Raw genomic sequence first — 13,945 nt, forward strand, 5'->3', positions numbered from 1 at the left:
ATCACATAGATTTGACAAGTGAAGACATTAGTATAGGATTGTTTGTCATAAAGAAATGATTTAGCATTTGAAGGTTCAGGCATGCTTTTTTGTTGAGGATAATACCTGCTCCAGCCATTTACATAATCTTCAGGGGAGGACAATTTTGTAAAGTCCAACCTCAAGTCAATGAAAATTTGACTTGACCCAGTTCAATGTGTGGCTGAGTGAGGGTTCTTTTATTGCAAGGAAAACAAATGAGCTTGAATAAAAGATTCTTCGTGATGAGAATAAAGTATTGTAACAAGCCTACCCAGCATGGCTTTATAGGAGCTTCAGCTTGCATATGTACTTCCCAATCTGTGGGTGTAGCCTTGAGCTACAACTGTCAACAAGAGGAGGAGATTTCAGTTTGTTTTTTAGCCTTTGATTTAAAAATTCACACATACTGTTTGCTGCAGGCAGAGTGCCAGTTGCAGGAGAGACAGCAGGTGAAAGAACTGTGGTTGTTCGTGAGTGGCTTGGCTGGCCACTGCTGGTAGTTCCCTAGTCAGGCTACAGAATTTTTTTTAGTGCAAATCCTTTTTCAGAGGATTTCAAACTTTGCCTTTCTTCTCTTTTACCCCAGCTATCTTTTGTGCCATACTCTCCATAGTTATTAGTAAGTGTTTTAAAAAGAAGGCTCCATTTCTTTATTTTTAAAAAAATGCTTTCAGAGTAAGGTTTTCAGGCTGAACACTTGTGCAAATGCTTAGTGAAGCATTTATATCAGAGGTGGGGAATGTCAGGCCCATGGGCCACATCAGGCCCTTCAAATCATTTGGCCTGGCCCTGCCAAGGCATTAGGGGTGAGTTAGTTTAAATGTTTGACCAGATACAGCAGGCTAATTTTTAAGTTGATAATTTTGTATGGCCTGCAAATGCTATTATAAATATCCAAATGGACCTTGGCAAAAAAAAAGGTCCCCCACACCTGATTTGGAGTTAAACATTTCTATGGCTTATAAAGCACTTTTTCATCATTTCTAATGGAAATTCCTCTGTGCTCAGCATCAGTTCAAGCCATGTTATGAATCCAATCTGGAAACACTGTCCCTATCCCCAAGGGCACAAGTTGGAGGGGCAAGTGCTGGTGCTTGTGAACACATATTGCAGATGTATATTTTTAAATTTTATTTAATAACTCTTCTACTTAAATTGTTTTCTTTTTAACAGGTTTTTTTCCTTCCAAGAATGAGTCATTTTCTAACAGATTTTTCTTTTCATTATAGAAATTTCTTATTTGGGTACCATTTCCACTTATTTTTTTCAAAGGCCTAAGAAGTCCACAGTGATGAGCTTTTGCTATTGTTGTCTTATAAACACATTTGCTTCATTTCCACGCACAGCATTCATATAAAATGAAACTATTAACTTATAAATGCACTTGAGGAAGAATACAACTGTGCCTGTTGTTCAGGCTGCTTGTAATGTCCTTGTCTTTTTATATATGCTTTCTGCATGAGTCCGTTTAATGCTCTGCGCCTCAGCTGATAGTAATTCTTCAACTAAATATATTCAGTTAAAGAAAATTACAGGGTACTTATAATCATGTTTGGGCCTATTCACATACAGACTTGCCAGAGTAGATTTCTGCTTGGCCTTTCTTAGAGCAAAGATGTAGGAAGTGCTGGGTTACTTTGTCAATGGGTAAAATTAATAGAAATATTTAATTTAGAGAAAAAGAATCCTCAAGTTCCTGGAAAAGCTTTTGTATTTACATAAAATTATTCACTCTGCACATGGTCTGGAAAATGTCATCAGAGTACTTTTTTTCCCTCTTGAATGTATATCAGTTCTCTTATATACTATGTAATTGAGGAATCTTTCCATTTAAAAATCTCGTGTGTGTGAGTGTGTATTGATTTTTAGAAAAAGAGGAAGGGAGAGAGAGAGAAAAAAAATCAATTGCTTGCCTCCCACATGCCCCCTACCTGGATGGAGCCCACAACCTGGGCATGTCCCCTGACTGGGAATCAAACTGACAACCTCTTGGTGTATGGGACAATGTTCAACCAACTGAGCCACACCAGCCAGGGTAAAATATTTTTTAAATTCTTACCCAAGGATATGTTTTTATTGATTTTTACAGAGAGGGTAAAGGAGAGTAAGGGAGGGGGGGGGAGAGAGAAAGAGACATTAATGTGAGAGAAAAACATGGATTGGTTGCCTCCTGTGTGTGCCAATGGGGATCAAACCCACAAGTGCATGGGACAATGCTACAAGCACCTGGCCCACCCAGCAAAGGCATATCTTATACTTTAATTTCATTAAAATTATGAATTAGAGTAAGTCTGTCATTTAAAATCTTTTGGATGAGGGTCAGGCCACTGTCATATATTTGCTTGAAACCAGGAAAAATCTAGAGTCAAACCTTGGTGTCATATGTCTCCCATCTAGAAAAATGTGGTTTTTGGCCAAGTTGTTCATGAGGGGTAGGGGTTCTGGATTGTTGAACAAAACTTTGATTCTGGACCTGACAACCCTTTCATGCTCATACCTGTATGATCAGTCACACATCTCTAGGGTGACAAACAAAGGAGAGAATGCTGAGTATGAGTCAGTTTACTGCTAAACCTCTCCTTGTTAACAAACATCTCAGGAAGTTGTGCTGTGAATATTTTCTTTTCTTTTTTTTTTTGCTTTTGGAAGTCTGGAACAGATTCATTCAATTTAAATTATTTCTAATGGGAAAAAATGATTCGGTTTTCGAACAAATTGTGTGTTAGCCTCCCGGAACGAATTAAGGTAGAGAACGGAGGTACATCTGTATATGTATATTTTGCAACTGAGATAGGTAGATGAATAAGATTTGTGGGGAAAGTTTCTCCCTACATATAGCTCAATAGTATACTGAACTTAAAAGGTTATTTATGAAGTACAAGGAAGAAAGCTATAATAAAGAACCTGATAGCTATAATTTAATTTTTAGTGTTATAATTTAGATTCAGTAATTCAGTAGCAGATGTAAAAAATGAAATGAGAAAAAAAAATTAAAGTGCCACCAGAATGACTAATCAGTCATTGAAAATGCCTGTAGTGGGAATTTACTCAGATAGAAAATGTTTGCACTGTCATTAAATTCTCCCTAATTTATATTAGTGAACTAATAGGATGACAGGCACAGAAATATACCCTGAGGTTGAGGCTATGCAGGAGACAGCATTTTTAACCCTTCTGGTATTTAAATGTTCTAAGAACTCCATGTACCCTACACAACTCCCCCTCATAAATCTCTCTCTCTCTCTCTCTCTTACATACACACACAAACACACACAATCAAGAAATATTAGAGGTAATGTAGGTCAGGACCTAATTAAATAGTTAACTAATCAACATTGACTCCCCACTCATAAGATTGAACCAAATATATTCAAGGTAAATATTCAGGCATGTTAATTCTTTTGTAAACCTTAAACAAATCTGCTATCTTTTAGACAAGTCTAGAAAGCCGAGTAACTAACTTTTAAATGTCTCTATAGAAATACAGACTACAGGTTTTAACTTCTAGAAATATTCTTTAAATATGGAACTTGCTAGTATCTCTAATAAATTGGCTGTTCATTAGTATAATTGTCACTGGTTCGCAGACCTAAAATTCCATGTACCCTATGAAACCTACAATCTAAGCTTAGTTCTCTTGATTAGAAAGAAGCCCAATATTAAATTAAATCAGGCCATAGGGGGTAGCAAGTAGGGAATGATTGCTCTTTTGTCATTCAGGGGCATCTAAAGTGTTCTTTAATTCTTGGTGGCACATGGACAGTAAGGATTTGTCTATTGTAAAGTAAGATATGGGGGAATGATTGTGAAATATGAAATAAATATTTATAGATTATCTATTATATACCAGGTATAACAATAAAAACTTTGTTCATCAAATCATATAACTAGAATGACTGCCTTTTAAGGAAGGTATTATTATTTTCATTTTTCAAACCAGGAAATGACAACCCAGATAGGCTAAATGACTGGCTCAAGGTAACCCAGCTAGTAGTTGGTATGGCAGAAATTAGAATCTGTGGGGAAGCATGAGACTTGATTGGAAAGTTTGTAAGGGAATGTCCTCCTTACAAGCTTTCCAACCAAGTCTCATGCTTCCCCACAAGAATCAAGGTCAATATGGCTCCTAAGACCATGCCTGCTTCCCAATATAAGTAATATGCTTTTGTGCCAATGGGTACAGATTTTACTTTAACTGCCTAGCCTTCCAGGTATAAGAGATACTATCTTATATTTGAAATTTCCTGAGAAGACATCATGTGGCTCATATGGCACCCTTGCCTTAGAATAGTACATACCTCATAGAGTTTCTGTGAGGATTAAATGAATTAACATATAAAACTATTAGCCCGGCCAATCTGGTTCAGTGGTTGAGTATTGACCCATGAACCAGGAGGTCACGGTTCAATTCCCGGTCAGGGCACATGCCTGGGTTGCGATCTCAATGGATCCCCAGTAGGGGATGTGCTGGAGGCAGCCTATCAATGATTCCCCTTCACCATTGATGTTTATATCTCTCCTCCCTTCCTCTCTCTGAAATCAATAAAAACATTATATATATATATGTATGTATGTATGTATGTATTGAGAATAATGTCTAGCACAAAGTAAGTACTCAGTAAATGTTAGAGAATAATGTCTAGCACAAAGTAAGTACTCAGTAAATGTTAGTTAATACTTAAAAGCCTGTGTAATAACTAACCCTACCTTCAGAGAACTAGTTGAAGGAACTGAGTGTTTGTAGCCTGGGAAGATTAAGATGATGCTAGTGACTCCTTTCTTGTAAAATAGGGAGTAGACTTAATCAGTGTGGCTATAAGGCAAAATGAAGTCTAATCTGATGGGTAAGAAAAATTCAATAGGGTGATATTGATTATAAGTGAACATTTTTTTTTTTTAGTTATATCAACTGTCAATATTTTCATTATATAATTTTAGGATAGAGGGAATCCTCTATTGATCTTGTTTCTGCACCACCTTAGGTTCACTGGGCACCCCTTCTGTACCATTTCACCTCTAAGTCCAGGCCACTTTTCTTACTCCCCAGCCAGAGCTGGAAGTTAACACCCCTTGAAAGAGACTTTCACCAATGAGAGAATAGGAAATGGGGAGGAGCCAGCAGGTACATGTCTCACCCCCTCACCCCCTCTAACCAGCTCTTCCAAGTTGTAGTTGTTTCACTTTTCTTCTTTGGAGACCAGAACTGACTGCATGGTTATTGTGACCCAATGCAAAATGAAAATGAATGCAGGACCCCATTTAATATATTATTGAGAATTTCAAAATGGTAACAACAAAGTATTAAACCAAGTACAGAGCCGTTGTAAGGATGGGGGCGGGGGGCTTTGCCACTGCACAGGTCATATGCCCATTAGTTTGGCCTTGAGGGAGACAACCTGGGATACTAAGCAACCAGCTGTGTTTTTCTGTAAAGCTGTGGTCAGTTCAGTAAATTACCCTCTGCCGGACGTTGGGCGTCATTTAACGCCAGTGGTCTTGATCTGGCATCTAGAAGTGTTCAGGAATCTGAAGAGGGGGCCGTGTATAGATTAAATAAGAGTCCAGAGACGAAAGATAATTTTGAAAGGCATTGGGGGTCAGAGCAGCCTGGCTAAAGAAACCAAGTTCTCCTTGTCTCAGGACCTCTTGCTTTTTATTAACACAAATTGTCCTAAGGCAAGGTGGAGATATACACTTCAAAGGGTAGGGTTTCCTACAGAATCCATTGTCAGATTGGAAGAATTAGTCTACAGCTGTTCAGGTGTTTGGCCAGTAGGAGGCAATAACATGTAGATTAAGATGCCCTGAGCTGTCTGGAAGTAAACAATCAATTTATGTATCCTTTTCAGGTTTGGGGAAATGCCTTTAGCCATTCCCAGCAGGTGATAACATATGTGACTCAGCCCTTGTTGAGTCCCCAAGTTCCATCAACCTTTCAATGAAACTCTTGGCTGGAATTGGCTTCTGGCACCCTCTTGTTTTCTTCCCTTTGCCCTCATGCATGTTTCCCTGGGATTGCAACCCACTCTCACCCCCAATAAGGTCTTAATGTTATCAGAGAAATGCATGGATTGTCTTTCTCCATTGCTAGTGGGAATGGGGTTCTTGGGGTGCTACTGGATTAAGCATTTCCAGAGGCCCCCATGGGAGGATGAAATGTGATAGAAAGATTTATTTTCATGGAATTACATCTCTCAGTTTCTAAAGCCCCCTTTCCCTTAATCTAGTCCTGGAAGATGTACAGCTGGCGATTCAACAGAGCTAGAAGCAGAGCCAGTGTCCAAAGTTTCTATTGCATGATGGAGCTGGGTCCAGTACTGCATTAGGCTAATTGCAGTCCATCAGCCCATTGTGTGGGACCTACATGGCTGTGGGCCATGTGGGCAAATGTCAGGAGCATGCAAGCCTAGTAAGCCAGGAGTCAAGTGTGAGTAAGAGGCAAGAAAACAAACTCCTTTGTTTATGAGCTTAAGTATCTCAAATCTTCCAGTACTTGCAGTGGCCACACCTACTCTGGCCAATGTCCTGTTCTTACCTGTGACTGACAGACAAGTACCTTCCCTCTGTCACCCAGACCTTACTGGGTCTGTGTCTATTCTCTCCTGTCTAGTCCCTTCCCCCAGGATCTGCAGGGAATGGGCCTGGGGAATGTTAAACTGCAGCTTCCTGGTAAACCTGCACAAGTGGCATGCCTATACTATTTGGCCTTCCATTTGCACCTTTCCAGTTAATTAATAACTAGGTTAGTTACAAAGATATCATTAACATGCAAGCTGTGTCTTGGACTCTGTTTTCTAGGAGCATGGTGTGTGGACTAAAATTAATACTTTTTCTCCAACCTTCTAAATTATTCTGGCTGGGCTAATAATCAAATTTACAGAGACAGATTAACAGGAGAAAATCAAACATTTAAGACATGAGCATGGGGAATTCACAAAGGCATGAAAATTCCAAAGACAGTTAGGCAACATTGGTGATACACTGAGTGGCCAGATTATTATGCTTTCAGAGATCATAATAATCTGGCCACTCAGTGTGTGTGTGTGTGTGTGTGTGTGTGTGTGTGTGTGTGTGTGTGTGTGTTTATTACAGGCCTGGTGCATGAATTTGTGCATGGGTGGCATCCGGCCAGCCTGGCCAGGGGGAGGGGACATGGGCAGTTGGCTGGCCTGCCTGCTGGTCGAACTCCTGGTCGAGGGGACAATTTGCATATTAGCCTTTTATTATATAGGATATACACTAAGTGGCCAGATTATTATGCGTCCAGAGATCATAATAATCTGGCCACTCAGTGTATAAGGCATTTTGTATAAAGGAGAAAAGGAGAGGGGCTGGGGGCCTTAGATTTCAGAAGTGAGAATGGGAGATTTACAGGTAGTTGAGGATGAGCAGAACATACATGGCAGGAAAATACTTTCAAGGCAACCCAGAAGCAGTGAGACACAGGGCTACCTAGTTAACAGGTCCCTGTATGAAGTCCTCTTGTTTTTATTTTGTTTTGTTTTAGAGAGAGGAAGGGAGTGGGAGAGAAAGAGAGAGAAAAACATCCATGTGAGAGAGAAACATTAATCTGTTGTCTCTCATATGCACCCTGACCAACCAGGGATCGAACCTGCAACCTGGTATGTGCCCTGACCAGGAATCAAGCCTTCAACCCTTTGGTGTATAGGATGACGCTCAACCAACTGAGCCATACTGTCCAGGGCTGAAGCCCTCTTGTGTACCGTACTTAATTCAAATTGGGTTAAAGCAACAACCTAAAGCAGATTTTACTGTCTGAATCTCTTGGGCAGGAAAAAGGGGAGGGTCAAAGGTTATTTCTGAGTGTTGTTTTTTAATAAACAGTTTAAAATTGGTGCCCCAAAAAGGCAGCTTCTGGGTGTGAAAACTGGTTCCCTTCAGTAGACTATGACAACATGTAACCTGAGTTTTTAGAAAACTGGAGAGGCTGGTCCAAATGCCCTGTAATGTCATTTCTACCTCTAAGCTACCATAATTCCACCTATTTAAGGGTATACATTTTCTATGATGGTATTGCTGGCTTAATGCAGCCACAAATATGCATGTGGGCTGAAATCCTTGGATTATTACAGCACTAGTATTTTATTCTTTTTTTCAACATAATATTAATAATTCATTAGAGGGGAAATTAGAGGGGAAGAATAAAGCAGTCTAATAAAGAAAAGTATTTCTTATCTCTCTTTCTTGTATCAGTTCCTCACTTTCATTTGTCTAAGCATCTCCTGCAACCCTGCCTCCTCTACATAGCATTAGACAGATGTCAACTTTCTGCTTCCTTTCCATACTCACATCATAGTTGGTAGGGTAACTTTCAGTCATTGTGACTATATCTAACCTCTGTGTGCACATTGAGTTGCAGAAATGGGCATAAATTTAAATCTGAACCAAAACTTGTTGAAATATACATATTCATTCAGCAAACATTTGTGGAGGACCATGTATTAAGTACTGAGGGAAAAGCAAATAATTAGATATGGATCTTATCATTAAATAGCTTCAGGTTTTATAGCAGAGACTGTGTTTATGTACACAAAACAATAATTCCCATTCAAAGCAGAAGGTAACATGTGGAAGATCACTCAAATAAAAATGCCTATAAATGCTGGAGTATTTGGACGAGAGCTCTGGAGGGATTTATAGAGGACTAAGGATTTGACATATGAAATTAAGGAAGACAGGTGTCTGGAAAGTTGTGTTTTATTCAGAATTTAACTTTAGGGTGAAAAGTAATTTTTCTGGATTAAAAATATTGTCTTGTTATTTGGGATATCTAGACTTTTGTGTGCATAGCAATGTACTCAGACTGTTTCTGTATGGAACAATCAAAAGATGGATCCTCCTCCTCCCCTTTTTACTGCTAGGTACTATTGCTTTTAGTAGGAGGATTATTATTGTGACCTCAGCCTGGCCTTTGGGCACATTTTGCTTATTGCAGAAAGTTATCATGAGTTTATTTCATCCATGCAATGTAAACTGCGAACAACTTGTCAATTTTATATCTTCAGTTTTTCAATCAAGCAAATGGGTTAGGAGAAACCTTTTGAGTGATTAGCAAGAATTAAGCAACAACAATTTAAAAGAAGTAAAGAAAAAAGAATTCCATTTTTTTTAAAGTATATTTTTATTGATTTCAGAGAGGAAAGGAGAGGGAGGGAGAGAGAGAGAGAGAAACATCAGTGATGAGAGAGTATCATTGATTGGCTGCCTCCTGCACACCCTCTACTGGGAATTGAGCGAGGGGCATGTGCCCTTGACCTGAATCTGACCTGGGACCCTTCAGTCCTTAGGCCGATGCTCTGTCCACAGAACCAAACCAGGTAGGGCAAAATAATTCAGTTTTAAAGTCAGAGAGAATGATTTCCTCCACAGCAAACTCATCATTTAAATACAGCAAGCAATGATGGCTAAGCCATTAGCAAATTTTTGGCAAGACAAAACTATTTTAGACTTCTTCAATAGAGAATAATTTCCAAGCTTTTCGGATCTAAACAAATGGAAATAAATTGGACAGAACTATTTAAACTGACAGATTAATAAGAAAAAAAATGTCTTTAGTATTGGTGCTTGATTTTTCAGTCTCTTGAACTTCCCTGTAAATTAAATTAATTTCTTCTAATTGAGTTATAAAGATATGCAGTCAGTGTGAGGATTTTGTATCAGGAGAGTTTGGCCAAAATTTGCCAGGGGATTGATTTTTGTTGGTATCATTGAACTTTTCATTCTTATTTCAATACACTTCAGAGTGAGCTGAAATTTACTTAAAAAAAGAATTGCAATATTATTCTATTTCCCTTTCAGTTCTTTAATGAAAAGAACAGTGTTTCAGAGGTCTGAGTTTAAGAACCATTTTCACAGGCTACCTATCAAATTCTTATACCTACCTTGTCTTTTCAATGAGAACCTTGCCGGATGCCATTGATATTGATAGAAATGTCTTTGTATATAACTGATCATCATGCAATAATAGAGTATCTATAAAATAACATGTTTAAAAAAAAAGTCCCTCTGTGAAAAGAAGGCATCATGAGAGATCTGGAAAGTGTATTTAGGAACAGTTTGAATACAATACTTAAAATTATTGGTTGTCAAGGAGGAGAGAAAAAAAGTTCGAAGAATGTTAGGGGTAATTAATGCAACTGATGATAGAGTTTGAAGGCTTGCTGAAGATAGGTGGGTATGTATGCACATATGTGTTTGCTGGGTTTTGCTCTAAATTCTCCTTATGTATCAACAGTTATTTTTCACATCTCTGTGTGTATGAAAAAAGAATTTTTCACATTCTCTATGAGAATGGAACTTTTACCATAGATGTTGGTTTGTAAAAACTAGGCTATTCCAACCAAAGGAAAATATTTGATCCTTTTGTATAATGTAACCTTAAATCATTTATATAGCCAAGACACATTAATAAAATAATATCTCTTTGAACCTTAGTTTCTCTTTAATCTACAAATTAGATTTTAAAGAATGAAATATTAGGAATTCCACCAATAAATTTAAATAGAAATAGATTCATTGAACTAATGACTGAATAAAATGGTGACATTCTCATATTAAACCTGATGATTTGGTATATTATATTACACATTTTCTCTTATTTCACGGAGAGTGGAATTTTTATGAGCAGTATTTCAGAAAAATGTGAGTTGACTTCATGAAACTCTTCTCCATATTAAGAAAATACTTTAACTAATACTGTTTTCATCTTTTTCTGGAATACCTGGCCAAATATTCTAAAGGCTTTGCATATTGTTCTTCAGTTTCAGCTCAAATTCTCAAGAGCAACCTTACAGCAATGGAACAACAGATTGTTAATCTGGAACGTGACATCAAGAAATTCCCACAAACAGAAGATCAACATGATAAATTCGTGGAAAAGATGGCTATATCCTTTATTTAAGTATTTTGTGTGTGTGTGTGTGTGTGTGTGTGTGTGTGTGTCTGTCTGTATATTTACTACTTGGTTCATTCTAAATTTAGTCTTATTCACACTGACTGGATGATTTTGTGTATAGGCTGTTTTTATAGTAGCAGCATAAATTTTAGTTCTGGATGTTTTGAGCCAGGTAGAGTAGCTAAGGGAACAATTATATAAGAAAATACTGCCATTTCTCAAAGAAGAATTTCATTTGAAGGCCCACAAGATATGCAAGGTAAGTCTTATAAGGCTCTATTAGACCTAAAACAAAACAAAGAATCTCCTTATGTAACCATTTGCTTAAAGGAAACAATCAACAGGAGAAAATTTGTTTGGTCAGACCTTTTTTTGTTTCTTTGTTATGTGTGTAGAAGTTTTCAAGGGCAATCAGAGGATGATTAATATTAGTAGACGAAAAGGATTGTGAAGGATCAAATGGATGCATGGATGGATGAATAGATGAATTGATCAGTAGATTATATATTTAAATAAATTGTAGTAGCTATCTGTGTAATTTTAAGCTTTCTTGATAAATAAGTGGTTTTCAACTTCCATTTTACATACGTTATACTCATAAATTACAGAAATATGTGAAAGGAGAACTTGAGAAATAGCATTTAGCTTGAATTGTTGAATGTTAAATCTGGTGTCTAAAGATAAACTACATTAGAGCTGTTTGTCTTCCTATTTTGGTTTTCAAAAGTTAAAGCCATATCCTCCTCCTTTGGGTTTAAGCAAATACCTTGAACTGCAGATTGATTCACTATTTTATATCTCTAGAGGGAATAAATACTGTAAATTTTTTTATCTGATAATAAGTAAATTCCTTCAACAACTTTATGGCAGTCACCTTGTTTCAAGGTTAAATCTCTTGCCTTTTCCTTCTTTGATAAGCATTTGTTTATGCCCAATATGTAAGTTACGGTACTGAACATGAATTACTTGAGAATGGCCATCAGATTTACATGAAAAAAATTTTTTTTTCATTATCAGTTTTTTGGTTCATGGATTAATACCATGTTTTGTGTGGTCCTTCAGTGATGCTGAGTATGTTCATAAATAGGAATATTGTAAACATGTTTGTGAGTGACTGGAGGCAGGAAATCCTCAAAAATAACCTTGGATTATATAACTGCCCACATTACAATACTTAATGTGAAGATTTAATTTTATTGCTGATTAGATTATTCCTTCAATATGTTATATTGTCCTGTGGCTGAATACACCACCTACATTTTTCAGCTTTTGAGTTTGGTTCTTGCATCATATATTTCAATTTAATTACTGATCCCCCTGTTTTCAACATTTTCTTCTACAGTTGGCTTATGGCCACATAACAGCTTGCACCATTGAGGAGTCTTTGTTGCTCGTTTAGAAAAAGAAAAGTAATTTCAAACCCTCATGAACTTGGCCTGGACTCTATTTTATTTCTCTCTTTATGCAGATAATTAAGCACTTTAAAATGAAAATCCAGAGCCTTCTGTATCTCTATGTTACAGATGAATAGTTATTCTTCATTTAGGGAGCACTAAAGTGTGACTATTTGTTTACAAGGGGATTGAAAACTATATTAAAATGTATAGGGCTGTAACTTTGCATATCATATTTAAAAAAACAAAAAATATACAGCAATTTTTTAATAGAGAAAAAGTTAGAATATTGAGTTGAGCTGGTTAAAAACTCCAAATTAATGAATTACAATGATAGAGCTATTACTCAAATAAATTGTTTTTTTTTTTTTTGGAAGACTATGATCTATCATTGAAACTTTTGAACTTCTAGAAAATGACAAACAAAATGCAAAATCATCATATGTATATATGTTACATAAATTCTGCTGCCTACTTAATATTTTTCTACTGTTTTGGCAGATTCAAAAGAGAAGGATATTTTATGGTGGGATATTTGATTCTGTTTTAAAATTAGAACCATGATTCTAGTTCAAGTATAGGATACTTTGTACTGGATGATCTTTCCATTGTTTCTATCCACTGCCAATAAATTGTGTGGCTTCAGGTCACTGGCCCTTTAAATTGAAAAACTACAAGCACAAGTATGGGAGTAGCTTCCTTTGAAAGTAACTTTACCTACTTAAGCAGTAATCTACACTAATAAAAGAGCAACATGCTAATTGACCATACCATCACGACACCCACCAGCCAATCAGGAGTGAGTATGCAGATTAACCCAACAAAGATGGAAGGTTAATTTGCATACACTGGCGCCAAGCGGCTGGGGGTGGGGTGGGGTGGGATGCTTGCGTTGTCTCCATGGCGACGATGCAGGCGTTCTGCACCACCCCAGCCACTCCGGGCCTCTGGGCAGCTTGGGAAGGCAGAAAGGCGGCTCTGGGCGGAGCGAAAAGGCGGCTCCAGCCAGAGCGAAAAGGTGGTGCCGGCAGCCAGGGGAAGGAAGGCCCATTCTTGCCTGAATCTTCGTGCATCGGGCCTCTAGTCTCTTTATAAGCACTGTGAGTTCAAAAACTGAATAACACTGCCATGCCTGTGGGCTTTTAGAAAAGCTATAGTTAGCAGCAATGGCATGAGGGCCAGAGAACATACAGATTGAATATACAAATTGAATCTTCACCAAATCTCCAGATTGGGCTAAGTCCCATAGCCTGCTATGTTCACCTTTACTCTTTCAATAATATTGATTAAACACTTATAGTGTGCTAGGCATTGCTAGGCCATGAAAATACAACATTGCACATTATATGAAACTTGACCTCTAGCTGTTGACAGTCTAGCACAGTGGTCGGCAAACTCATTAGTCTACAGAGCGGCAAACCGCGGCTTGCGAACCACATGTGGCTCACGAGCCGCAGTTTGCCACCCACTGGTGTAGCATGTCCACACTTCTCTGTCTTGCTGTCCCCAGGGCTGAGATCATGTCTGGTGTGTTAATATCTGTGTGCCCCTCATACTGTGAAGCACCTAGCAATGTGTAGACACTGAGTAAGTATGTGTTGAATCACAGAGTATT

The 13,945-nt window shown here is 37.8% G+C and overlaps 1 protein-coding gene across 1 annotated transcript in view; it reads left to right on the forward strand.

Moving 5' to 3' along the window:
• The window catches only part of DIAPH2 (diaphanous related formin 2), a 1,007,470-nt gene that overhangs the window by 658,390 nt on the left and 335,135 nt on the right, over window positions 1-13,945 (forward strand). The window contains exon 23 of the mRNA XM_080653027.1: window positions 10,803-10,929. Within this exon, the coding sequence (XP_080509153.1) occupies window positions 10,803-10,929 (127 nt within the window). The remainder of the gene's footprint in view (window positions 1-10,802; window positions 10,930-13,945) is intronic.

Source organism: Plecotus auritus (assembly GCF_963455305.1).
Source record: "Plecotus auritus genome assembly, chromosome: X".
Taxonomy (NCBI): Eukaryota; Metazoa; Chordata; class Mammalia; order Chiroptera; family Vespertilionidae; genus Plecotus; species Plecotus auritus.